Below are 27,621 nucleotides of genomic sequence, written 5' to 3'. Positions count from 1 at the left end.
TAGAGTATTTATACAGAGATGAGTTTTCTGTGGGTGAGCTCAGTTTCTGCGTCTCTCTTTTGCTTCGTTTCTGCTCTACCTTAGTAACACTGTGACTGGCATTATATCACAGTCAACCTACGTTTTATAATCAATTCTCCTAGTCTCCTTTTCTCCATAAACCGTTTAACTCTCCTACCATTGCCCATTTCTAAGTGATAACTAACCTGCATCGAGTCCTAAATGAAGAAGTGATGCAATTTATATGGATTTGTATTGTAGAGGCTAACAGTCAAACTGCAAAAGCTAATACCTTTTTGCAGTAGCTTTTAGTTTACCTGTAGAATTTTAAAGCCATGACAAATCACTAAGGCTGTGTACTAACTAGTGTATGACAGTCATAATTTCCCCCCTACATCGTGGTCTATTTATATCTATCCTCTTCTTCTCCATTGTCTTTCCTTTCCCTCTTCACCCCTCCTCCACCTCTCTCTTCAGGAGTTCATAAGACATAAGTTAGAGGAGGAACAGCGGCAGTTAGAAATCCTTCAGCAGCAGCTGCTTCAGGAGCAGGCACTGCTCATGGTAACTCTCTTCCTTCCTTTATCCTGCAGTCACCTCCTCTCCTCAGCCCTAGTCTACCCCTACCTCTGCCTGCAGGGCATACTGCTTACCTTACCCTCCTCCTCCTACTGGCACTTCACACCTCTCACCACTAGAGGCGTCAAATACTCCAGTTTGACAGTTTGCACTAACATACTGTATTTTGCTTCTTTGTTTTACGAAAACATTTCTTGAGAGAACTAGAGAATCATTGAGAGAACTTTGAGAATAAGGCCCATGTCTATGTATACCCTGCATGATGTCCCCATCTTTGTATGTAGGATTGTGTCTGTCTGGGGGGCATGTCAAAGGGGTGTGTATTGTGTACTAGCCATGCTCAGGCCTAGAAAAGTCTGCTTTGACCGTATCATGGTGTGTGTGCAGGAGTACAAGCGTAAGCAGCTGGAAGAGCAGAGGCAGTCTGAGCGTCTGCAGAGGCAGCTGCAGCAGGAGCATGCCTACCTGGTGTCCCTGCAGCAGCAGCAACAGGACAAGAAGCCCCAGCCCCTCTACCACTACAGCAAGAACGTGGAGCCCAACAATAAGCCTGCATGGGCCCGAGAGGTACAATAATACCACACGGACATGAACAGTGGAACGTGCTATAACTTCAACTTAAATAACCCTATCGACCACACCTTTCATTAAATAGGGTTTTATAACCTAGAGTAATACCAGAGGGATATATTTAGCAATTACCCTGTAACAAGTTAGCATCAAGCAGTTATGCAGTATCACCTTAAATGTCATCTTTTTTCCTGAAAGTTAGTCTGATTCGACATCTCTGTTATGCGCTTTCTCCCTCTCCCCCATCACTTCTCCCCTTATTTCCTTCCATTTTCCTCTCTCAGGTGGAGGAGCGCAGTAAGCTCAACAGGCAGGGCTCCCCCAAAATCTGCAACACTGTCTCTGACACTGCCATCCAATCACGCTCTGACTCCATCAGCCAATCCGGAGGGGGCCAGGCTGCTCAGACCCCGCCTATGCAGCGGCCTGTTGAGCCTCAGGGGGGACAGGGCAAGGTGTGTGTTGGTGTTTGTTCATCTGGGAATATATTTGTGTGTACTTTATTAATATGTTTCCCTTGTTACAATATAGTGTAGACATGTTGTTGAAATACTGGTTTATCACAATGGAGACTGTAATGTGTCAAAGTTGAGAGAAGAATTAGATGTTCTTTCCTTCCCCTTGTCTTTTTCCTTGGACTGCATTACCCCCTGTCTAATAATGTTTATTTTACCTTTATTTATTTTCAATCTTCTTTTCCTTCCTTTTCTCCCCTCTCCTCCTCCTGGACCCACCCTTTTCCCTTCTTATTGCTTTCATATTGTCTTATTTCCCTAATTTCATAAAATGGCAAAAATCCCTATATGCCCTGCACAATCCTCCCTCCTATCACTCTATTTTGCTTGCTCTCACTACCTGACCCTGCCCTCTCCTCCACCTCTATACTCACTTCCTCCGTTCCCTCCTTCCTCACTGCTGCACCGCTGCAGTTCCAGATGGCCCACTTGGTCCCGCTGAAGCCCTACGCTGCCCCTGTCCCCCGCTCCCAGTCCCTGTGTGACCAGCCCACTAAGACCATGTCCGCCTTCCCCACCCAGGATCCCTCCCCCACCCCCCGCCCCGTCCACTCCAGGGAGCTGGTCCGACAGAACTCTGATCCCACCTCCGAGAGCCCCGCCCCACAGCCTCGCAAAAGGGAGGACCGCGGCCCCTGGATTCGCCTGCCAGAGATCGAACAGCCGCCCAAGGTGAGAGGCCACCTGCTGGGTTTTAGTCTTTTAGATACACTGTACCAGTCAAAGGTTTGGACACCTACTCATTCAAGGTTTATGTTTTATTTTTACTATTTTCTACATTGTAGAATAATAGTGAAGACATCAAAACTATGAAATAACACATATGGAATCATGTAGTAAGCAAAAAAGTGTAAAACAAATCAAAATATATTTTATATTTGAGAATCTTTAAAGTAGCCACCATTTGCCTTGATGACAGCTTTTCACACTCTTGGCATTCTCTCAACCAGATTCATGATGTAGTTGCCTGGAATGCATTTCAATTCACATGCTTTGTTAAAAGTTAATTTGTGGAATTTCTTTCCTTCTTAATGCGTTAAAGCCAATCAGTGTTGTGACAAGGTAGGGGTGGTATACAGAAGATGGCCCTATTTGGTAAAAGACCAAGTCCATATTATGGCAAGAACAGCTCAAATAAGCAAAGAGAAACGACAGTCCGTCATTCCTACAAGACATGGAGATCAGTCAATCTGGAACATTTCAAGAACTTTCAATGTTTCTTCAAGTGCAGTCACAAAAACCATCAAGCGCTATGATGAAACTGCTCTCATGAGGACCGCCACAGGAAAGGAAGACCAGAGTTAGATTCATTAGATTTAACTGTACCTCAGATTGCAGGCCAAATACATGCTTCACAGAGTTCAAGTAACAGACACATCTCAACATCAACTGTTCAGAGGAGACTGTGTGAATCAGGCCTTCACGGTTGAATTGCTACAAAGAAACCACTACTAAAGGACACCAATAAGAAGAGGATGCAGAGTAGGTGAACGGATGATCTCTACATGTGTGGTTCCCACCGTGAAGCATGGAGTAGGTATGAAGGTTTGGAAGTGCTTTGTTGGTGACACTGTGATTTATTTGGAATTCAAGGCACACTTAACCAGCGTGGTTACCACAGCACTCTGCAGCAATTTGCCACCCCATCTGGATTGCGCTTAGTCCCACTATCATTTGTTTTTAAACAGGGTAATAACCCAACACACCTCCAGGCTGTGTAAGGGCTGTTTGACCAAGAAGGAGAGTGATGGAGTGCTGCATCAGTCTAATACTACAATCACCCGACCTCAACCCATTTAAGATGGTTTGGGATGAGTTGGACCGCAGAGTGAAGGAAAAGCAGCCAACAAGTGCTCAGCATATGTGGGAACTCTTTCAAGACTGTTGGAAAAGCATTCTTCCTTAGGAAGCTGGTTGAGAGTATGCCAAGAGTGCACTGTCATCAATGCAAGGGTGGCTACTTTGAAGAATCTAACATCTCAAATATATTTTGATTGAACACTTTTTTTGGTTACTACATGATTCAATATGTGTTATTTCATAGTGTTGATGTCTTCACTATTATTCTACAATGTAGAAAATAGTAAAAATAAAAACCCTTGAATGAGTAGGTGTGTCAAATTTTGACCGGTACTGTATATTTACAAAATATATGGGGGAATGAAAATGATGCATACAATTACATTGATGAGAGCTATAATCTATCTGCAATATTAAAGCTGATCTACCTGAAAATTGCAGATGTACTTAATGTTTTGTACACCTAGTGTACATGCGGTAGAGGCCAATGGAACGCAGACCGTGGAGGATAGAAGGACATCGCATTGGCGCACATTAGCAAATCAGATTTAACAAAGTGGATATTCGTCATCCGTCATGATTGATCTATTGTAACAGTTACTAACCACATAGTAACCACAATGTGGTTACTAAAGTCAGATTTGGCAGTTTTCACTGCTTAACATTTAGAAGTTTCTTTTCAGGTTTAGAAGAAGTGACTACCAAATGCTAACTCTCGTTCGTATAAGCTGGTAGCATAGGCAGCATACAGTGGGGGTAGTCAGTCGTTTTTAACTGTAATGCAGTTGATTGGTGACGATGACGTGAACATGCATCTATACATGTGGTAAAGAGGTGTCACGTTCCTGACCTATTTCTGTTAGTTTGTTGAATGTGTTAGTTGGTCAGGACGTGAGTTTGGGTGGGCATTCTATGTTTTCTGTTTCTATGTTGGTTTAAGGGTTGCCTGGTATGGCTCTTAATTAGAGGCAGGTGTTTGGCGTTCCTCTAATTGAGAGTCATATTTAGGTAGGTTGTTTCACAGTGTTCGTTGTGGGTGGTTGTCTCCTGTGTCAGTGTTTGTCGCACCATACGGGACTGTTCGGTTTGTTTGTTCATCGTTATTTTATGTGTAGGCTATTTTCCCTGTTCGTGCGTTCTTCGTGTTTATGTAAGTTCGTCGTCCAGGTCTGTCTACTCCGTTTGTTGTTTTGTTAGTTTATAGTCGAGTTCGTGTTTTCTTTAAATAAATTATGTGTTCACAACCCGCTGCATTTTGGTTCAATCCCTGTTCCTCCTCTTCGGATGAAGAGGAGGAGGACAACCGTTACAAGAGGTCAATCGAACTCAACCAAAACAATGGAATTGCCATGGAAATACGTGGGAGAAAGATCCCACATCTCCTCCTTGCCCCCCAGCAAAATTAGCCTACGTTTAGGTTATTGTTTGTGTGTTTCAAACAATGTTGAGGTAAAAATTTTTGTATAATCCTTGTTTATGGATGTCAACCCCAACACATGTTCATGTTTAAAACTTTTTTGGTTACTACATGATTCCATATGTGTTATTTCATAGTTTTGATGTCGTCACTATTATTTTACAATGCCTTTCTACAGTCTTTCGAAAGCCAAGTGAACAAACAGATCATCTTCCATCTCGAATCCCACTGTACCTTCTCCACTATGCAATCCGGTTTCCGAGCTGGTCTCGGGTGCACCTCAGCCACGCTGAAGGTCCTAAACGATATCATAACTAACATCGATAAAAAACAGTACTGTGCAGCCGTCTTCATCGACCTGGCCAAGACTTTTGACTCTGTCAATCACCGTACACTTATCGGCAGACTCAACAGCCTTGGTTTCTCTAATGACTGCCTCGCCTGGTTCACTAACTACTTCTCAAACCGAGTTCAGTGTGTCAAATCGGAGGCCTGTTGTCCGGACCTCTGGCAGTCTCTATGGGGGTGCCACAGGGTTCAATTCTTGGGCCGACTCTTTTCTCTGTATATATCAATGATTTCGCTCTTGTTGCTGGTGATTCTCTGATCCACCTCTACACAGACAACACCAGTCTGTATAATTCTGGCCCTTCTTTGGACACTGTGTTGACAAACCTCCAGATGAGCTTGCCATACAACACTCCTTCCGTGGCCTCCAACTGCTCTTAAATGCTAGTAAAACGAAATACATGCTTTTCAACCGATCGCTGCCCGCACCCTCCCGGCCGACTAGCATCACTACTCTGGACGGTTCTGACTTAGAATATGTGGACAACTACAAATACCTAGGTGTCTGGTTAGACTGTAAACTCTCCTTCCAGAGTCACATTAAGCATCTCTAATCCAAAATTAAATCTAGAATCGGCTTCCTATTTCGCAACAAACCCTCCTTCACTCATGCTGCCAAAACATACCCTCATAAAACTGACTATCCTACCGATCCTTGACTTCGGCGGTGTCATTTACAAAATAGCCTCCAACACCCTACTCAACAAATTGGATGCAGTCTATCACAGTGCCATCTGTTTTGTCACCAAAGCCCCATATACTACCCACCACTGCGATCTGTATGCTCTCGTTGGCTGGCCCTCACTACATATTCGTCGCCAAACCCACTGGCTCCAGGTCATCTATAAGTCTTTGCTAGATAAATCCCCGCCTTATCTTAGCTCCCTGGTCACCATAGCAACAACCACCCGTAGCACGCGCTCCCGCAGGTATATTTCACTGGTCATCCCTATAGCCAACACCTCCTTTGGCCACCTTTCCTTCCAGTTCTCTGCTGCCAATGACTGGAACGAATTGCAAAAATCACTGAAGTTGGAGAGTTATAGCTCCCTCACTAACTTCAAGCATCAGCTGTCAGAGCAGCTCACAGATCATTGCAGCTGTACACAGCCCATCTGTAAATAGCACGTCCAACCAACTACCTACCCCATCTCCATATGTTTTACTGTTTTCTGCTCTTTTGCACACCAGTATTTATACTTGCACATCCTCATCTGCACATCTATCACTCCAGTGTTAATTGTAATTGCTTCGCCTCTGTGGCCTATTTTTTTTTTACCTCCTTACTTAATTTGCACACACTGTATACAGATTGACTGTACATTTGTTTATCCCATGTGCAACTCTGTGTTGTTTTTGTCGCACTGCTTTGCTTTATCTTGGCCAGGTCGCAGTTGTAATTGAGAACTTGTTCGCAACTGGCTTACCTGGTTAAATAAAGGTGAAGTAAAAATAAAGAAAAACCCTTGAATGTTTAGGTGTGTCCAAACTTTTGACTGGTTCTGTATATACAAACGTATGTGGACACCCCTTCAAATTAGCGGATTCGGCTATTTTAGCCACACCTGTTGCTGACCCGTGTATAAAATCGATCGCACAGCCATGCAATCTCCATATATAAACATTGGCAGTAGAATGGCCTTACTGAAGAGCTCAGTGACTTTCAACATCGCACCATCATGGAATGACACCTTTCCAACAAGTCAGTTTGTCAAATTTCTGCCCTGTTAGAGCTGCCCCGGTAAAAATGGTGTTATTGTGAAGTGGAAATGTCTAGCAGCAACAACGGCTCAGCCGTGAAGTGGTAGGCCACACAAGCTCACAGAATTGAACCGCCGAATGCTGAAGCGTGTGGTGTGTAAAAATTGTCTGTCCTCGGTTGCAACACTTACTACCGAGTTCCAAACTGCCTCTGGAAGCCATGTCAGCACAAAAACTGTTAGTCGGGAGCTTCTAAGCCTAAGATCACAATGCCAAGCCTCTGCTGGAGTGGTGTAAATCACCACCATTGGACTCTGGAGTAGTGGACACCCGTTCTCTGGATTGATGAATCACGCTTTACTATCTGGCAGTTTAACAGACAAATCTGGGTTTGGCGGATGCCAGGAGAATGCTACTTGCCCCAATGTATAGTGCCAACTGTAAAGTTTGGTGGAAGTGGAATAATGGTCTGGGGCTGTTTTTTATGGCTCGGGCTAGGCCCCTAGTTCCAGTAAAGTGAAATCTTAATGCTACAGCATACAATGACATTCTAGACTATTCTGTGCTTCCAACTTTGTGGCAACAGTTTGGGAAAGGCCCTTTCCTGTTTCAGCATGACAATGTCCCCGTGCAAAAAGCGAGGTCCATACAGAAATGGTTTGTTGAGATCGGTGTGGAAGAACTTGACTGGCTTGCACAGAGCCCTGACCTCAACCCCATCAAACACCTTTGGAATGAATTGGAATGCAGACTGCGTGCCAGGCCTAATCGCCCAGCATCAGTGAGGTCTGGCACTGCGGGGAAGCAAGTCCCCTTAGCAATGTTCCAACATCTAGTGGAAAGCCTTCCCAGAAGAGTGGAGGCTGTTATAGCAGCAAAGGGGCGACCAAGTCCATATTAATGCCGATGATTTTGGAATGAGATGTTCGACGAGCAGGTGTTAACATACTTTTGGTCATATAATGTATTTAGTAATGTCAGATATCTTTCGCAGATTCCCCAGAGGACCGCCTCCATTGCCACAGCTCTCAACACCAACCTATCGTCTGGCATCAGGCATCCAGTCAGAGCCAGGTAACTCAGACGGACACATCTAAGCTACTCTCATTCTAATTCCGGCTCCTAGAACCACATCTCCCGCTACTTGATTTAGGTTTTGGCGGCAAACACTTTCCAATCTGTCTTAACGAAGTCCATACCTCCCTCTGCCAAAGCCTGTTCCCAGTCCCTCCCTCCCTCTTCAGAAAGGGCATGCGTTTATTCATATGTTATGCACTACATGCTAACATGGAGGTATCTGGCGATGTTTACGATGAAACTATTTAGCAGGTAAGCAGTGTTTAGAGAATTTGGGCAAAAATTTGTCCCCACTAAACAACACCTCCGAAATCATGCACCAAACAAAGTCAGTTTTACTCCCCGTCTCACTCATGAGCTCATTTGGCAATACATTCACATTTTAAACATGTGTCAGAAGACTATTCTGATTCCAATCATGACACATGGATGATGGTAGATCATGACAGAGTTATGATATTCACTGCTGAGGTTTTAATAACTAATAATCTTATCTCTTCCTTGTAATAGCAACCCAGACCTGAGCCGCAACGACCGCTGGGAAAGAGGAGATAGCATGAACCACGTATCCAATCTACCCCAGACTGGCTCTCTGGAGAGGCACCGGATACTCAGTGAGTCAATCACATTCTCTGTGACTCTGCTTATCTATCTCCTTCTCTTTCTGTTGATCCCTCTTATGGAATGAAAGCAAGCCCCAGCAATGATGTTAGCAATTCCATGTTGACATTCAGAATGTTGGTTTCAGGCTCCTCCAAAATAGACTCCCCCATACTAGGCCATGATGGGCGCATGACGGGGCACAAGCCAGGGGAGTCTCGCACGTCGTCCCGCCCCAGTCGCCCTGCTGTAAGTACCCCTCACCTGTAAAACACCCTCACTATGAACACTGCATGAAGGATATTCAGACACTTTACACACCCTTCCCATTTGTCAGCTGTACACGCGCATCTTCTTTTCAGCTTATCACTTTTGAAATGAATTTTCACTGACTATTCTGCACTATTGTAACACCTGCACTCACTCCCCAATCCCTACAGCGGATCTTTTTCTGGAAATTGACTCCTACACTAACAGTTTCTCTTTTTTTCATATCCTATTCTCTGCGCTTTTCTTTTTCTCTCTTCCTACACCGCTCACTTCCCTGTTTGTCCACTGCTTCTTCCAATGCACAGAGTTACAAGAGAGCTATAGGAGAGGTTAGTATCTGTGTGTGTGCTGTGATACACATGTATTGGTTTCACTATGTCAGGCTGCTGTGTTAAGTTACACATGCCTGTCATAGTCCTAGTATGCTGGCAAAACCTGTCGTATGTGTGTCGTGTGTGTGTGTGTGTGTTCAGGACCATGGGCTGTATGCTAAGGAGCGTCCTGAGGAGCAGCCCAGACCTCCGGTGAAGGCCAATGACTACTCCTCATCCTCAGAAGGCAGTGAGAGCAGTGAGGAGAGTGAGAGTGGAGAGGGGAATGAGGAGGAGGACAGCCCTACAGACCGGTCAGTACCAGGGTGGGAGAACACACACTGACAAACAGGAAGGAGAAAAAAGGAGAGGCAGTTTCTCGTGTAAATAATGACATTGAAAGGAGAGACAGCTTCTCGTGTAAATAATGACATTGAAAGGAGAGACAGCTTCTCGTGTAAATAATGACATTGAAAGGAGAGACGGCTTCTCGTGTAAATAATGACATTGAAAGGAGAGACGGCTTCTCGTGTAAATAATGACATTGAAAGGAGAGACGGCTTCTCGTGTAAATAATGACATTGAAAGGAGAGACGGCTTCTCGTGTGAATAATGACATTGAAAGGAGAGACAGCTTCTCGTGTGAATAATGACATTGAAAGGAGAGACGGCTTCTCGTGTAAATAATGTCATTGAAAGGAGAGACGGCTTCTCGTGTAAATAATGACATTGATAGGAGAGAGGGCTTCTCGTGTAAATAATGACATTGATAGGATAGACGGCTTCTCGTGTAAATAATGACATTGATAGGAGAGACGGCTTCTCGTGTAAATAATGACATTGATAGGATAGACGGCTTCTCGTGTAAATAATGACATTGAAAGGAGAGACAGCTTCTCGTGTGAATAATGACATTGAAAGGAGAGACGGATTCTTGTGTGAATAATGACATCGAAAGCCCATTCTTATCCTCTTTATACCGCCACCCTCACCTTCCCTTCTTTCATTTTCCTGTCTACTTCATATCTTCTGCTGTTCCGTCATTTTCCTCTGTTTCTTCCTCCTTGACATCCTCTCCTGTCTGTCTTTAGTCCCCGGGATGCCGACACTGACTCGGTCAACACCATGGTGGTTCATGAGGAGGAGGAGGGCGAGGGAGGGGAGGAGGGGCAGGCTGGAGGCTACAGGGACCAGACCATGCTGGTGCAGAGGGTGAGTTATGTCTTTCAGGAAGTAGCCTACTGGACTAGAGAGAAGTAGTCTGTATTAAACACACATATGTATACATGTATGTGTGTGGAGTTGTGTAAATGTGTGTGGGTGGTCAGGTTACTCTTATGTAGGAGGTTGTGTTGGGCCATTGTGACTGGTTTGTCCCCGTTGCCTGGCAGACACCAGAGAAGCGGAGCCACAATGGATACACCAACCTGCCTGATGTGGTGCAGCCCTCCCACTCCCCCACTGACTCCGCCTCCCACTCCTCCCCTGGGAAAGACTCTGTTTATGATGTGAGTCTCTCTGACTCTCTCCCCGAATACAAGTACAATCATGGACATGGTTCTCTGCCCAAAACTCCATTCTCTCCCTTCCTTCCTGTTTCCTCCAGTATCAGTCCAGGGGTCTAGTCAAGGCGTCAAGTGGCAAGTCCTCCTTCACCACCTTTGTTGACCTGGGCATGTACCAACCACCAGGTGACACTGCGGATGCCATCTCTGTGGGCAGTAAGTACAGACAGAATGTCTCATTATCAAAAGGTTAAATGAGGTTCCCCTATACACCCTCAATTCCTTAGTTCCCTATTCCAGTCTCTAGCTTCATTACTCGGCTCACAATCCAGCATCTTTTACTTTACTGCTGTTATTAAATCTGAGTCATGGAAATGTCTCACAGCAGGAGGGCAGCATTTGCCCATAGTAGCTTGATTCAATATCATTCCCTTAAGGAAGTTTTCTCTCCTCTTCCCTCTAAACTTTGCCTGCTTCTCTGCCTCCCTCCTGCTGTGTCCAGGCCTGGGCTCCAGGTTTGAGCAGCTGAAGATGGAGGTGAGGAAAGGCTCCATGGTGAACGTGAACCCCACCAACACACGCCCCCACAGCGACACCCCCGAGATCCGCAAGTACAAGAAGAGGTTCAACTCTGAGATCCTCTGTGCTGCTCTCTGGGGTGAGACAGACAGCACGCTGGTCTAAGCTATAGCCAACACTGTAATCATTTTATTCCATCCACCATGAGTATCACATCTTCTACATATTTCCTGTAGGTCCTGATTGTTTGCATTTTGGGGATATTTGTATCTGTGTGTGATTCCCAGGTGTGAACCTGCTGGTGGGGACAGAGAATGGTCTGAAGCTGCTGGACCGTAGTGGTCAGGGGAAGGTCTACCCCCTCATCAATTCGCGCAGGTTTCAACAAATGGATGTTCTGGAGGGACTGAACCTGCTCATCACCATATCAGGTGATTAGTACTGCTCAGCACTTGAACAACACTCTGCGCTCACCTGGGGTCTGTTCAGGATAAGTCACAAAATCTTCAGATAGAATCTGTTAGCTCTACATTTTGCCTTTCTATCTGCAACGTCCTGAACGTTTCATTTCAACTGAATACACCCGTGGCTAGTTAAGGATCATATCACCTCTACACCTGACACCCTAGACCTACATCAATTTGCTTACCGCCCCAATAGATCCACAGACGATGCAATCGCCATAACACTGCACACTGCCCTATCCCTTCTGGACAAGAGGAATACCTATGTAAGAAAGCTGTTCATTGACCATAGCTCAGCATTCAACACCATAGTACCCTCCAAACCCATCATTAAGCTCAGGGCCCTGGGTCTCAACCCCGCCCTGTGCAACTGGGTCTTGGACTTCCTGACGGGCCGTCCCCAGGTGGTGAAGGTAGGAAACAACACCTCCACTTCACTGATCCTCAACACAGGGGCCCCACAAGGGTGCGTACTCAGCCCCCTCCTGTACTCCCTGTTCACCCATGACTGTGTGGCCATGCACGCCACCAACTCAATCATCAAGTTTGCAGATGACACAACCATAGTAGGCCTGATTACCAACAATGACGAGACAGCCTACAGGAAGAAGGTGAGAGACCTGGCAGAATGGTGCCAGGAATATAACCTCTCCCTCAATGTCAACAAAGCGAAGGAGCTGATTGTGGACTTCAGGAAAAAGCAGAGGGAGCAGCCCCCTATCCACATCGACGGGACTGCAGTGAAGGTGGAAAGCTTAAGGTTCCTTGGCGTACACGTCACTGACGATCTGAAATGGTCCACCCACACAGACTTGTGGTAAAGGTGGCACAACAGTGCCTCTACAACCTCAGAGGAGGCTGAATAAATTTGGCTTGGCTCCTAAGACCCTCACAAACTTTTACAGATGCACCATTGAGAGCGTCCTGTCGGGCTGTATCATCACTTGGTATGGAAACTGCACCACCCGCAACCGCAGGGCTCTCCAGAGTGTGGTGCTGTCTGCACAACGCATCACCGGGGGCAACTACCTGCCCCGCAGGACACCTACAGCACCAGATGTCACAGGGAGGCCAAAAAGATCATCAAGGATATCAACCACCCGAGCCACGGCCTGTTCACCCCGCTATCATCCAGAAGGCGAGGTCAGTACAGGGGCATCAAAGCTGGGACCGAGAGACTGAAAAACAGCTTCTATCTCAAGGCCATCAGACGCGTTAAATAGTCATCACTAGCCGGCTACCACACGGTTACTCAACCCTGCACCTTAGAGGCTACTACCCTATATACATAGACATGGAATCACTGGTCACTTCAATAATGGAACACTAGTCACTTTAATAGTGTTTACATACTGCTTTACTCATTTCATATGTTTATACTGAATTTTAGTCAATGCCACTAAGACATTGCTCGTCCTAATATTTATATATTTCTTAATTCCATTATTTTACTTTTAGATTTGTGTGTATTGTTGTGAATTGTTAGATATTACTGCACTGTTAGAGCTGTGAACACAAACATTTCACTACACCCGCAATAACATCTGCTATGTGTATGTGACCAATAAAATTTGATTTGATTTGACAAGGACCTGTGCATCACAAACTTCATCTGTTGCTACTCAGCCCCTTTTCTTATCCACTGTATAACCTCTTACTGTGTGTGTGTCTGTCCCAGGTAAGAAGAACAAGGTGCGTGTGTACTACCTGGCCTGGCTGAGAAACAAGATCCTCCACAATGACCCGGAGGTTGAGAAGAAGCAGGGCTGGACCACTGTAGGGGAGATGGAGGGATGTGTCCACTACAAAGTGGGTGAGTAAAGGAAGGACGGAGACAGCGGAACAGTGATGTGACCCGTTATTGAACCGTATATCTATTATCAATGCATTTTCCAACCATGTACATTTACACATATGGTTTTTGCCTTTTTGGACGTGTTTATTTATAGTATAATATAAAGGCTCTAATCCCGCTTTGTTGTTTGTGTCTAGTGAAATATGAGAGGATCAAGTTCCTGGTGATAGCTATGAAGAATGCGGTGGAGGTATATGCCTGGGCTCCCAAGCCTTATCACAAATTCATGGCCTTCAAGGTAGGTCTCACTTTTCCTGCCTTATTGTTCTGAGTGCCATGTGTTCTATTTCCCACAGCCAGTCAACCAGAACAACATAAAAAAAATTTTTTTTTAAAATGTATGTTCTCCCTCTTTCTCGTCTCTCTTTCCGTCTCCCATCTCTCTCTCTTTCTCCTCTCCTCTAGTCCTTTGGTGACCTGCCCCACAGGCCCCAGTTGGTAGACCTCACAGTGGAGGAAGGTCAGAGGTTGAAAGTCATCTATGGCTCCATTGCTGGCTTCCACGCCATCGACGTTGACTCTGGGAACAACTATGACATCTACATCCCAGTGCATGTAAGTGGATAAGTTCCTATTGACACCACTGTCGTGTCTTTGCTATCATTAAATTGAAGACTTCGTTTTTATCAAAGATTCCTGTAATTAGGGATTACGCGATCAACTGATTAATAACGTAACTAATTAACTATGAATTTGGGGCACCATGGAAAAATATTCGGATTACAAAGTTATCATTTCCTAAAATAACTTTTCAGATATTTTATCTGATCAATTAGTCTTCGAATTAATTAATTATTTACTTTACCTCACGTTAGTCTCATTCCAAACGTTGTAAATTGTTGGTTATCTGCACGAACCCAGTCTTCACTATGAGTCATCCATACATCAATTGTCTTAAATCATTTATTTATTACTAACTAAGTAATTCACAGAAATGCATAAACAAACAAACAAACTTAAAATGGTTACATGAAATGATAGGAGAAATATGCCCTAGTGGGCTGAACCGGCATGGCGGCTTGTTAGACAAAGGGAAAATTGGGGGTCGACTAAGAAGTCACTACAGAGTTCATAATTATAACAATTGACATGCTAATCCTTTACACATGAACGCTCACTCATTCGGGAACAATTGCAATCAATATATATATATTTACGCTCAGTGTGTCGTCTTGATCGCTGGAGAAAAGTTTGTTTCTGTTGGAGAGTTTCGTCTGTCTCTATCATGGTTATTGTGGGTAGTTCAGAGTGACATTCATTATAGAATGGATGTTTTGGCGGTTGTCGTTATTCGCGTTCAATGATACCGAATTCCTAGCTGCAGACTAGTAGTCAATATTAAAGACTTGTTCTTATTCTGTCGGTATAGTCTTTGAGTTTAACCACGTGGTATGGTTAAAGACTCAGCAATTGTCCACAACCTTTGTCTCCTCCTAATGGAGAAAAAACATGGTCTGGTGATAATTTCTCAAGTTGGGTTTTTATTAGGAATTGCAGAAAGAGGCTGCCCCAGGATGTCTGACCCAACTGGGCTCAGGGGCTGGTCCTCGGATTTAGTTCAAATCAAAAGGGATTTGTATTTTTCTTCATTAAACAGTCCAAAATCATATTACACAATTATACAAACAGTATCATACTCACTCATTCATTTTATACAACAATTAGATGTAAACCTCATATCTGAGGTTATTATATAAACAGCGGTATGGTAATGTAGCCACACAGTCTCCCATGAGTTTCCCAAGTTGTGACAAACGGACATATTAATAGCTGGAATCTTCACCGATCTTTTATACTTTTTCCGGAACATGAAATCTGTTCGTACCTCAAGTTCTGTGAGGCGGAAGAAATCCCTTTGTTCTCTTTGGAAGTTTCCCCTCTGCTATACTGTGTGTCCATGAGGAGATTCTCAGGAATTTACGACGTCTCTTTGTGACCACAGCAGCCTAGTTGTAGGGGGCAGGGAGAGGGGGATGGGGCTTGCTATACCCAAGCAGGCAACGTCATGACACCACACACATATAAACAGGGCCAGACAGAAACTATGGGGACAGAATATCCTTAAGCCCCCACAAATTCTTCCAAATCAGATAGACTTGAGAATACATTCACACCTAAAATAGCTACAGAACATGAATAATAACCTGTTTATTGATTAGATGCCAAAACTTGACAGGTATTGATGTAAAAACCTCCTCACAGTTTTCACACACTTCTTGCTATACATTTTCATCACTTCACAGCAGTGTGGAAGTACTCGAGCCCAGGACTCGGATTCGAGTCACGATTTTTCATGACTTCTGACTCGACCATTGGTGACTTGTATTTTCACTTGGACTGAGTATGCTACTATGATAAGCAGAATATTAGCAGAACTGTGTGCACAGAGCAGCAAGGCTTCAGTTCTCTAGCAGTGGGAAGGACGCGCCACAGCCTACATCAGCTGGTGAGCTGCTGCGATGCAAGCAATGAGTGTGGGCAGACAGGCAAGGCAGGCTCTGCATCCCCGTAACCACAGACTACTATTTAGCTTTGCCTGGTTAAGAAACACAAACTGCTTTACAAAATTGAAAACCATAGTATTGAGTTTAAGAGTAAAACAGTCTAGCTATTTCTCTCATTTTACATTACATTTACATTTACATTTTAGTCATTTAGCAGACGCTCTTATCCAGAGCGACTTACAGTAGATTGCATACATTTTATTACATTTTTACATACTGAGACAAGGATATCCCTAACGGCCAAACCCTCCCTAACCCGGACGACGCTATGCCAATTGTGCGTCGCCCCACGGACCTCCCGGTTGCGGCCGGCTGCGACAGAGCCTGGGTGCGAACCCAGCCCAGCCTGGGCACGAACCCAGAGACTCTGGTGGCGCAGCTAGCACTGCGATGCAGTGCCCTAGACCACTGCGCCACCCGGGAGGACTCTCCCCCTTGAGCATAGAAAAGTAGGCTCTTTGAATTTGTCGTCTCACTCTACCCTCCTAATTTCCCCCCTACAACCTATAGCTATGTTGTGACAAGTCTTAAGATTTCAATCTGCATTAAAAAGTCTACACAAATATCAGTGGGTGATTTTACAAAAAGTAGCAGAGAGCCTGTTACAATTATTGCAAGTAATAGTCTGGTCAATCTGACAGGAGCAATAGCCAATTCCATCTAGAGAACATTCATCCATTACTGACTTGACATAACTATTGAACATTACATTAAAATAAAATGTGTGAGGCTGTGTATGAATTAATTATTTGTTTCATAGTCTATTGCATATTGCAGCCATTTATGACCATTGGGCAACAGGAGGTAAATCTTTGCGTTACTTCAATGCTCACATTAAAATCTTCCCACCAGCCCGCCACTAGTTGTTGCTGGGAAGATTTCTTCTACTAAATCTGAGCTAAATCAATAGAGGCGCGAATCTCTAGCAACAGACGAGCATCGAGCCATCAGTACGAGTGTGCAAAAAAACATGTAACAGAAACAAATATGTAACAGAAAAATAGAGAAGACCGGAACCACTTCGAACTTCAAAACTCAGACCCAGTGATTCAGACTTGAGCATTTAGACCAGGACTCAAACACTGAGACTCAGACTTCAGCCATAGGGACTCATGACCTGACTATTGGTGACTCGGAATTAGCCATAGGGACTCGTGACCTGACTATTGGTGATTCATACTTAGCCGTAGGGACTAGTGACTTGACTAGTGGTGTCTCTGAATTAGCCGTAGTGACTCGACTATTGGTGACTCGGAGTTAGCCATAGGGACTAGTGACTCGACCACAACACTGCTTCACAGACTCTTATTCAGAGCGAGAATCAGTGCATTTAACTGTTAGGTCAAAAGATATTATACTCCTTCTCTCTGTGTGTGTTCAGATCCAGTGCCAGATCATGCCCCATGCCATCGTGTTCCTGCCCAGCTCGGACGGCATGGAGATGCTGCTGTGCTACGAGGACGAGGGCGTCTATGTAAACACCTACGGACGCATCATCAAAGATGTGGTGCTTCAGTGGGGCGAGATGCCCACCTCTGTTGGTATGGCACATGTGTACAAACACACACACACTTCCTCATAAAGTTGCTGTGTTCTGAGTTATCTCCTTCTCTTTCTCTCTGTTCAGCCCATATCTGCTCTAACCAGATCATGGGCTGGGGAGAGAAGGCCATAGAGATCCGTGCTGTAGAGACGGGCCACTTGGACGGAGTCTTCATGCACAAGAGAGCCCAGAGGCTCAAGTTCCTCTGTGAGAGGAATGACAAGGTGGGTCACACACACACTCACACAAACAGGTATGCACACACATGGATTCAGAAATGTACCCAAACTATATGTGTGTGGTCGTAATCTTCTGTTTTGCATCTCAGGTGTTCTTTGCTTCGGTGCGCTCCGGGGGCAGCAGCCAGGTCTACTTCATGACCCTGAACAGGAACTGCATCATGAACTGGTGAAACAACATCGTCCCATACAACTATGTCCCGTAGTCAGTGTATGGAAACCACCAGGCCAAGCTATTGACACTCAAACCCCCACCCACCCCCCACGCCCCACTTACAAGGACACACCACACAGTCAGACTCAACACAAACACAACACACACATACAGCACACACAAGCCTACTGTAAATCCATTCCAGCCTAAAGTCTTCACGACAAAGTCTATCTCACCTGCCACCTGCTGACTCCCCTAAACTGATTAAGCTTCCTCTGAAATGGTAGCTAACTATGAGACATCACCACAGGATTCTCATGTAATATCATCTCTACTCTACTGTGTATATACTTGTCCTGTATTATTGTACCTCAGTCACTTGGTGGACCTGTGTTTAGTCGTAACTACTGTAGTTAGTTCCTTCTTATTGGAGGTATGTTAAAAACATTCCTTACTGGTGAAATAGATTTGGAAGAAGTCAAGATTGAATTGTAAATAGCCAGTATCTAACATGTTCACATGGAAGAGAACATGGGTAGATTGAAGTCACTGGCAGACTTGTATATTACACCTCCATTTGGGGCGTTACCATGGACCTGATATATACTGTACTGGCACACCCTAGAGGTTTGAAGTATTGTTGCAACACTTCACCATAGAAGCTCACTCACTATGCTAAGCTTCTGATTCCCTATGACATCATTATTCAACTCATTGTTTAAAAATAAGAAGTGTTGTTTGATTAAAACTTGATTTAATGTTTCTTATTTTGATGTTTTTTGGGATGTAGGTTTAAAAAACCTCATCGGAAGATGGACTATCTATGATGTGAACATAGTATTGTTCTATTCCTTAGTAAATCCAGAGAAGTTAAATAGAACACACTGCTGTGCTCAAACTATACACCTTCTATTCCTTTATTATATCCTTGCTACATATCCGGGATGGACCTCCTCACCTTTTAGGAGGCTTTCTAACTGGCTTTAGATATTTCTACCTTTGTTTCTTGTCAATATCGCTAATATCGCAACAAAGATTTGATATCTGTACGGTTCCTGTATTTGGTATTAGCCTAACTGGTATTCTTACTTTTATCTCTACTGTTATATTGCCGTTATATTGCAATATATATGCTGTTCTAGTGCAGTTCTTGTTCGGAGAAGGGAGTTGAGTTAATTTGTTGTGTGTAAAATATACCAGTGGAAGGGAGTGAGGTGACTTGTTAAGATGTGGGGGTCGAGGGGTGATGAAGTATGAAGGCTTTGAAGTCACCGTAATAAAGAGGACATAGAGGATTTGGAAGAGAGAGAGATGTAGTTGTAAGAATATTATAATGGAAGTCAGGTTTTCTTCATCTTGCGGATGTTATCCAGTTGAATATAGTTCCCTTTTCTCTTACTAGAGCTACTCTGTCCGCAACCTCCATTTTTAATGTATTTTATGTTCATTGGTATGGATTTGGGTATGTGTGTTTTGTATGCAAAGGTGTGAGTGTTTGTAGGGATGGGGCTGCAGTGGATAATACTGAACTATTAATGTGGTTTCAAGCAACAGCTGTGTGGTTCTTGAGCCAGTATTGAACTTCACTGAGTGATGCTTTAGCAGTCCCAGTTTTGTGGCATCTTTGGCTCTGCAATACTGTACTAGAGGACTCAAACTCATTGGGCACTTTTATTTATCATACTAAACTGGTAGTAAGGCAACAAGTTGTTGAATATATTGGTATTGTTGTTTTCCCTACCAAAATTCACAATACTTCTCTGAACATACTATGAATCTACTTTGATTATTTAAGAGATCAGGGGAAATGCATAAGCTGTGGGTATTTTATGTACTTTACTCTAAATGGATTCTATATATTATAAATATATTTAGTAAAGAAGCAAATATTATTAACACCTACTCATTCAAGGGTTTTTCTTTATTTTTACTATTTTCTACATTGTAGAATAGTAGTGAAGACATAAACTATTAAATAATACATATGGAATCATGTAGTAACCAAAAAAATATCTTATATTTGAGATACTTCAAAGTAGCCACCCTTTGCATTGATGACAGCTTTGCACACTCTTGGCATTCCCTTGACCAGCTTTACCTGGAATGCTTTTCCAACAGTCTTGAAGGAGTTCCCACATATGCTGAGCACTTGTTGGCTGCTTTTCCTTCACTCTGCGGTCCAACTCATCCCAAACCATCTCAAATGGGTTGAGGTTGGATGATTGTGGAGGCCAGGTCATCTGATGCAGCACTCCATCGCTCTCTTTCTTGGTCATATAGCCCGTACACAGCCTGGAGGTGTGTTGGGTCATTGTTCTGTTGAAAAACAAAAGATAGTTCCACTAAGCGCAAACCAGATGGGATGGCGTATCGCTGCAGAATGCTGTGGTAGCCATGCTAGTTAAGTGTGCCTTGAATTCTAAATAAATCACAGACAGTGTCACCAGCAAAGAACCATCACACCACCTCCTCCATGCTTCACGGTGGAACCACACATGCGGAGATAATCTGTTCACCTACTCTGCGTCTCACAAAGACACGGCGGTTGGAACCAAAGAATCTCAAATTTGGAGTCATCAGACCAAAGGACAGATTTTCACCGGTCTAATGTCCATTGCTCATGTTTCTTGGCCCACGCAAGTTTCTTCTTCTTATTGGTGTCCTTTAGTAGTGGTTTCTTTGCAGCAATTCGAAAATGAAGGCCTGATTTCACGCAGTATTCTCTGAACAGTTGATGTTGATGTGTCTGTTACTTGAACTCTGTGAAGCATTTATTTGGGCTGCAATTTCTGAGGTGCAGTTAACTTTAATGAACTCATCCTCTGCAGCAGAGGTAGCTCTGGGTCTTCCTTTTGTGTGGCGGTCCTCATGAGAGCCAGTTTCATCATACCGCTTGATGGTTTTTGCGACTGCACTTGAAGAAACTTTGCATCTTGAATTTTTCCAAATTGACTGACCATCATATCTTAAAGTAATGATGGACTGTCATTTCTCTTTGCTTATTTGAGCTGTTCTTGCCATAATATGGACTTGGTCTTTTACCAAATAGGGCTATCTTCTGTATACCAACCCTACATTGTCACGACACAACTGATTGGCTCAATTGCATTAAGGAAAGAAATTCCACAAATAATTTTGGCGTACCTTTTAATTGAAATGCATTCCAGGTGAAGCTGGTTGAGAGAATGCCAAGTGTGCAAAGCTGGCATCAAGGCAAAGAGTGGCTACTTTCAAGAAGCTTACATCTAAAATATATTTTAATTTAACACTTTTTGGGGTTACTAAACTCATCAAAAAAATGTGTAAATACATTTGTATGAACAAAACAAGATTCAACAACTGAGACATCAACTGAACAAGTTCCACAGACATGTGACGAACAAAGGGGGGGGTCAAAATCAAAAGTAACAGTCAGTATCTAGTGTGGCCACCAGCTGCATTAAGTACTGCAGTGCATCTCCTCCTCATGGACTGCACCAGATTTGCCAGTTCTTGCTGTGAGATGTTACCCCACCGGGAAGTTCCCGGACATTTCTGGGGGGAATGGCCCTAGCCCTCACCCGCCGATCCAACAGGTCCCAGACGTGCTCAATGGGATTGAGATCCGGGCTCTTCGCTGGCCATGGCAGAACACTGACATTCCTGTCTTGCAGGAAATCACGCACAGAACGAGCAGTATGGCTGGTGGCATTGTCATGCTGGAGGGTCATGTCAGGATGAGCCTGCAGGAGGATGTCTTCCCTGTAACGCACAGCGTTGAGATTGCCTGCAATGACAACAAGCTCAGTCCGATGATGCTTTGACACATCGCCCCAGACCATGACGGACCCTCCACCTCCAAATCGATCCCGCTCCAGAGTGCAAGCCTCAGTGTAACGCTCATTCCTTCGACAATAAACGCGAATGCGACCTTCACCCGTGGTGAGACAAAACCGCGACTCGTTTGTAAAGAGCACTTTTTGCCAGTCCTGTCTGGTCCAGCGACGGTGGATTTTTGCCCATAGGCGACTTTGTTGCCGGTGATGTCTGGTGAGGACCTGCCTTACAACAAGCCTACAAGCTCTCAGTCCAGCCTCTCTCAGCCTATTGTGGACAGTCTGAGCACTGATGGAGGGATTGTGCGTTCCTGGTGTAACTCGGGCAGTTATTGTTGCCATCTTGTACCTGTCCCGCAGGTGTGATGTTCGGTTGTACCGATTCTGTGCAGGTGTTGTTACATGTGGTCTGCCACTGCGAGGACGATCAGCTGTCTGTCCTGTCTCCATGTAGCGCTGTCTTCAGCGTCACACAGTACGGACATTGCAATTTATTGCCCTGGCCACATCTGCAGTCCTCATGTCTCCTTGCAGCATGCCTAAGGCACTTTCACGCAAATGAGCAGGGACCCTGGGCATCTTTCTTTTGGTGTTTTTCAGAGTCAGTAGAAAGGCGTCTTAGTGTCCTAAGTTTTCATAACTGTTACCTTAATTGCCTAGCCTCTGTAAGCTGTTAGTGTCTTAACGACCATTCCACAGGTGCCTGTTCATTTAATTGTTTATGGTTCATTGAACAAGCATGGAAAACAGTGTTTAAACACTTTACAATGAAGATCTGTGAAGTTATTTAGATTTTTACAAATTATCTTTGAAAGACAGGGTCCTGAAAAAGGGATGTTAATTTTTTTGCTGAGTTTATATGATTCCATATGTGTTATTTCATCGTTATGATGTCTTCACTATTATTCTACAATGTAGAAAATAGTAAAAATAAAACCCTTGAATGAGTAGGTGTGTCCAAACTTTTGACTGGTACTGTATATTAAAATGGAGAGTACGGAACATAATCGATTGTAAATGGATAAAAGCACTTAGTACAGTTAAAATGTCTATATTTTACTCTGTGAGCATGCTTGCATGCACATATATGAGCAATTCCTCCTGTATCACAATTCAGTATCAATTCTTAGATTAGTTTCCCCCTAGCCTACTTTATTGAATATCAGCTGTGTGACATTGTGACTGATATCTCACGTTTTTACACACTCCACAAGTAGCTCTGACAGTCATGTAAATGGTCCTCCTATCTTAGTTAGCCAAACTGCCATGTTTACAGTTTAAGCAGTGCCTTGGAGTAGGGAAGATACTGGGTGTTGAGGGTTAAAGGTAGTGAGTGTTGAGGGTTAAAGGTAGGTAGTGAATATGACCCTCCACTCGCTCTTATAACTGAACTCCAGGAAGAAGAGGTTATACTGACAGACAGTTTACAATAATAAATAGTTGCCTCCTTTGTTACTGGTGTCCTGTGCCAATGAAGTGCACTTACATAGAAACCAGAACATCCCTATATGACTCAACTACTTTTACATTTGTAACATTGTCAACAACTATAGATTTTATTCTGTAATTACCTCAATGTTTACCTACTGCTTTTTAAATGTAATAGACTCACCAGTTACAGTGACTGTAGATCTGTTGCCATCATCTAGAAGAGTTAGTGTAGAGGAAATATTACACATGTAGTCTGTAGGCATTTTCTATAGAATTTTACAATATCCTTGTATGACCCATTCATGTAACTACAATATTGGCACAGGACAAACGTGCAGTTCATGGCAGCAAACCTACCCAATTTTGAAAATGATTATATGCCTATAAAGATACATTTTGTCAGAGGTTGATGTGATAGTCCTCTAGACAGTAGGAGGGAGGCCAGTATACCATATAAAAGCCATAGGAGTATTCCACATTTGTTGAGAATAATTTGATAGTATTTTATATGTTCAAATGAAACTTAAGCCAGTGACCTGGGATGTGACGTTAGATGCGCTTGAAATGGAGATAAAGATACAGGTTTTTCTTGAGTGATCAGATATGTGGACTGGGTGAGATGCAGTGGGAAATTAACTAACTTAATATATTCTGAAAGGACTATTTTATTAAAGCATATGTAAATTATATAAAGATTTAACAAAATGAATGTACATTATAAAACAGATTAGTATTTGTATAACATACTCTACAGTCTGGTATATGAATTAATCTAAGCACAATGTATTCTAATTTACGGCACAGAACGCAAAGCTATAAATGTAGGTGTCTACGTAAATGTTTGGACCGTCTTTGTGGGTGTGACGCATGAGCGTGATGGTGGAGCTGTATGTATTTCCAGTGGAAGTGCAGATTCCTCTTGATACTGCCTAACAAGTAGTCATACTGTTAGTTGAGAGGGACGGAGGGACCAGTCTGATATTGAGGACATGTATTGTCATTGTGAGATGGGGGAATAGTCAACCGAGACAGAAAGGTTGGTGAATGGAGAGGGTCAACAGTTGTCATTAACTTTTTTATTGTCCAATCTAAATTCATTATCAGTCAAGTGTAGTGTTACAACAAAGTTCTAACAGTAAAATGGGATTGTTTAATGTTTCAGCCCCACAGAACATCGGTATATCACAAAGGCTGTCCTTGCCATATCAAATGTTGTGACGTTTCTCCTTCATAAGCAATATGAGCGTTAAGAACAGATGAAGTTCAATTCTCTGCTGTCTGTCTGTGAGACTTGTGGGAGGGTGTTTGTCGTGGCCTTTGGCAGACTGAATCTAAGCTGGACTGTTTGTCCTTGTCTCGTTAGTGAAGGAGATACCCGTATGTTGTTTAATAAAAAATGTGCGGTCTTAATCACAAGAAAATATACCTTCTAATCCACAGTCTGCATAATATTCATACATCACGTTAACAGCTGTGATGCTTGTCTAGTTTTGCATTCATGCGTTTATCCAGTTATTGCCTTTTGATGAACTATAAGGTGGATCATAAGGTGTTTACACAGGCAGCTCAATTCAGATCTTTTGACAATTTCCCTTCACGAAGTCGCAGCCCAGAATTTTGGGCAAGCAAACGCATGGATAGCAACTGTTGTCGAGGCCTAGCCAGTGTTGCCAATTTAGTGACTTCGTTGCTATGTGTAGCGATTTATTTTTGTTATATAAAAAAAATGACCCCTTCAGTGACTTATTGGGAAGAGGCTAGCGACAAATTCAGCTACTTTAATTTCAGGCTGCATTTGGAGTTTTGCCACCAAGAGTTTCCATGGTTTTGATAGCATGTAGCTAATTTCCCCCGTAAATTCTGAGAGTTGGAGAACAGGCAGAGAAGCACAATGGGAGGTGCCGTGGGTTAAAACTACATTGGGGACCGCAGCTCGGCAAATCTGTGCTGTGACGTCGTAGCGGCACATTAATGCCAGTGAGTGGAGTGGAGGAAAAACGTAGTTTCCTGAAATGCAGAGCCTGTTGGAGCATTAATCTGAAATTCTACCTTTGTTCCATTGTTTGTTAGGTCAACTGGTTGGCTAGCCAAGGTTGGCTCTGTCGCACTAGGCCTTTTCAAACTGCAATGTTCTTAGCCTTGGGCTAAAATCTTCCTTAGCCCAGGGCTAAGGAGCGGTGTGAACGCATCTATTGACAACCTAACGTAATGTAATGAAACAGGCAGGGAGCAGGTCTCGAACCCTCGACCTCCTAGCCCGAGGTCCGGCGCGCTATCGACTGTGCCGCAAAAGCATGCTCAAGCGGCAGAGTCGATTTCCGCGCTTATAAACCCAGGGTCGTTACAGTAATATAACTTGTTTTCTCAATGTATGTGAGCTAGCTAAGTTATCCATGCTATTAATACAACTCCCATCTGCTGTTGACATCAGGATATGATTTGAGAGCACTAACTAGTTAACTCCAAAAGTGGTTAGTAGCTTTGACTGCATGCTGACAGTGAATTCAGAGAGCCATTCAGTGGCTAACCACACTAGCTACAAACCATTGGAGGCTGCTGAGGGTAGGACGGCTCATAATAATGGCTGGAACGGGGCGAATGGAATGGCATCAAACTCATGGAAACCATGTATTTGATGTATTTTATACCATTCCTCTCCAGCCATTGCCATGAGCCTGCCACCAACCTCCTCTGCTACAAACAATTTTACCAGGTTCCCGTAAAGCAATTATAATGACAATCCACCACAACATACCCAAGAGATTCCTGATTAGCCAGGGGTAGTCTGTTTTAATTTAATTGTTGTGTATTAAAACAGTTTGACATCATTGCGAGGGGATTTCGCCAGTGGTTGACAAGGGAATTGGGCTTCCAGGGAAAATGTTGTCAGAGGTTGCAACAGTAACCAAGGGGAGCAGAGCTTAACGTGGGTAAATTATTTATATATCTGATACCCATCTGATATTTTCCCCATTGTGTAAACGGCAACAACAAAAACACATTTGAATCTGATCTTTTGACTTCTGATTTATACCACATCCACATGTGGATCTCAATCGTGATATAATTCTGATGTTTCATATGTGACCTGTCTGGATGATTAGATTTGTTTTTTTGCACATGACCTGCCATTACCATGACAACCACAGCTACATTTAAAGGAACAGTGACAGAAATAAGCATTGTATCTGTGTGTTACATCAGTGGGAAAAGGCTATACGGACACTCCTGACCTGCAAAACAATATTTAATAAAAAATGTGTTAAAATGAGGTAAGGGTCAGTTAGATTTTGGCTTTTACATTGCTTGCAGTTTGGGGTTTTAGGCTAGGTTTCTGTATAGCACTTTGACATCTGTTGATGTAAAAAGGGCTTTGTAAATACATTTGATTACAGGTCAGGAATATCCTTATAGCCTCTCCCACATCAGTGTGAATGCACAAATCTGATATGGGCACATGTAAAACTGAGTGTGGACAGTCAGAAGAAGAAAACAAATCTGAATTGTGTTCTTAGGGTGGCTGTGTAAACACAGCCCAAATGAAGGTTGAATTACAATACACTGTTCTCATTTGGGTGGGTTTTCTGCTTCTGTGTAGTAAATGTTTTAGGTATACTGTCTCTGAGCCTCTGCCTGTTGCTATGGAGGCAATGACCTGCTTCACCCAATGTAGTCGCACATTAATCAAGACACTCTATTCACAGATATTATATAGTCAGACTGTACAAAATCTTGGATCTCCTTGTAGAATAACATTTAAAGTATGAATGGATTTGTGATTTTTAATAGATGCTTGTTGTTGGAAATAGGACCGGTGAAAGTCAGAAAGCTGAAAAGGCTGGTATCTTTGGACGGGTCTATAATCTCTTATCCTTTTTCAGTTTTTGAGAAATTAAATGTCTTTACAATGTTTAGTGTCTCTGTTTTTGAGGGGTTAACTCCAGATTGTATTTCATAGACTGATTAACTTTCAAGATTATGTTGAATGAACTCATGAGTCTGTAAAAGTCTTAATGCAGAGTTGTTTAAAAAATAAAAGTACATTGATCTAATCTTAAAATTGTTTGTATTACTGTGCCTTTATTCATAGTTTGAATTCATTGTTCCTCATGTTTTACACCCAATGAAAGAATGGGCTAAGCATGTGTTGTATAATTGACCTCCAGTCTTCTATAAGGAGTTCCTACCATCATGCAGGCCTTCACTCCAACCTACACATTTACCAGGCTTGGGTCCCCCAAACTCTGTCCTGGGGCCCTCCCTGGGTGCATGTTTTGTTTTTTGCCCTATCACTACGCAGCTAATTCAAATAATCAAAGCTTGATGTGTTGGTGATTTGAATCAGTTATGTAGTGCTCAGGCACAAAACCAAACGTGCACCCAGGGGTGTGCCCCAGGACAGAG

The 27,621-nt window shown here is 43.4% G+C and overlaps 1 protein-coding gene across 7 annotated transcripts in view; it reads left to right on the top strand.

Annotated features, from left to right (window-relative positions):
* Positions 1-27,277, top strand: part of LOC129868487 (misshapen-like kinase 1) — a 94,675-nt gene extending 67,398 nt beyond the window's left edge. For 2 of the 7 annotated variants that reach the window (XM_055942506.1, XM_055942511.1), the window contains exons 13-32: positions 478-564; positions 967-1,146; positions 1,434-1,604; positions 2,079-2,336; positions 7,925-8,004; positions 8,518-8,621; positions 8,756-8,856; positions 9,183-9,206; positions 9,351-9,502; positions 10,280-10,400; positions 10,580-10,696; positions 10,795-10,909; positions 11,196-11,351; positions 11,500-11,643; positions 13,355-13,489; positions 13,669-13,769; positions 13,937-14,086; positions 17,417-17,576; positions 17,663-17,802; positions 17,907-27,277. In XM_055942506.1, coding sequence (XP_055798481.1) covers positions 478-564; positions 967-1,146; positions 1,434-1,604; positions 2,079-2,336; positions 7,925-8,004; positions 8,518-8,621; positions 8,756-8,856; positions 9,183-9,206; positions 9,351-9,502; positions 10,280-10,400; positions 10,580-10,696; positions 10,795-10,909; positions 11,196-11,351; positions 11,500-11,643; positions 13,355-13,489; positions 13,669-13,769; positions 13,937-14,086; positions 17,417-17,576; positions 17,663-17,802; positions 17,907-17,990 — 2,580 coding nt within the window. In that variant the 3' untranslated portion in view covers positions 17,991-27,277. Of the gene's footprint in view, positions 1-477; positions 565-966; positions 1,156-1,433; positions 1,605-2,078; positions 2,337-7,924; positions 8,005-8,517; positions 8,622-8,755; positions 8,857-9,182; positions 9,207-9,350; positions 9,503-10,279; positions 10,401-10,579; positions 10,697-10,794; positions 10,910-11,195; positions 11,352-11,499; positions 11,644-13,354; positions 13,490-13,668; positions 13,770-13,936; positions 14,087-17,416; positions 17,577-17,662; positions 17,803-17,906 lie in introns of those variants that run through there. The other 5 variants (XM_055942510.1, XM_055942508.1, XM_055942507.1 and 2 more) reach the window with 5 other exon arrangements.
* The last annotated feature ends 344 nt before the right edge of the window (positions 27,278-27,621 follow it).

This window comes from Salvelinus fontinalis, chromosome 13 (genome assembly GCF_029448725.1).
Source record: "Salvelinus fontinalis isolate EN_2023a chromosome 13, ASM2944872v1, whole genome shotgun sequence".
Classification (NCBI taxonomy): domain Eukaryota; kingdom Metazoa; phylum Chordata; class Actinopteri; order Salmoniformes; family Salmonidae; genus Salvelinus; species Salvelinus fontinalis.
Note: the sequence above shows the minus strand (reverse complement) of the source record. Positions and strands in the feature narration are given on the sequence as shown.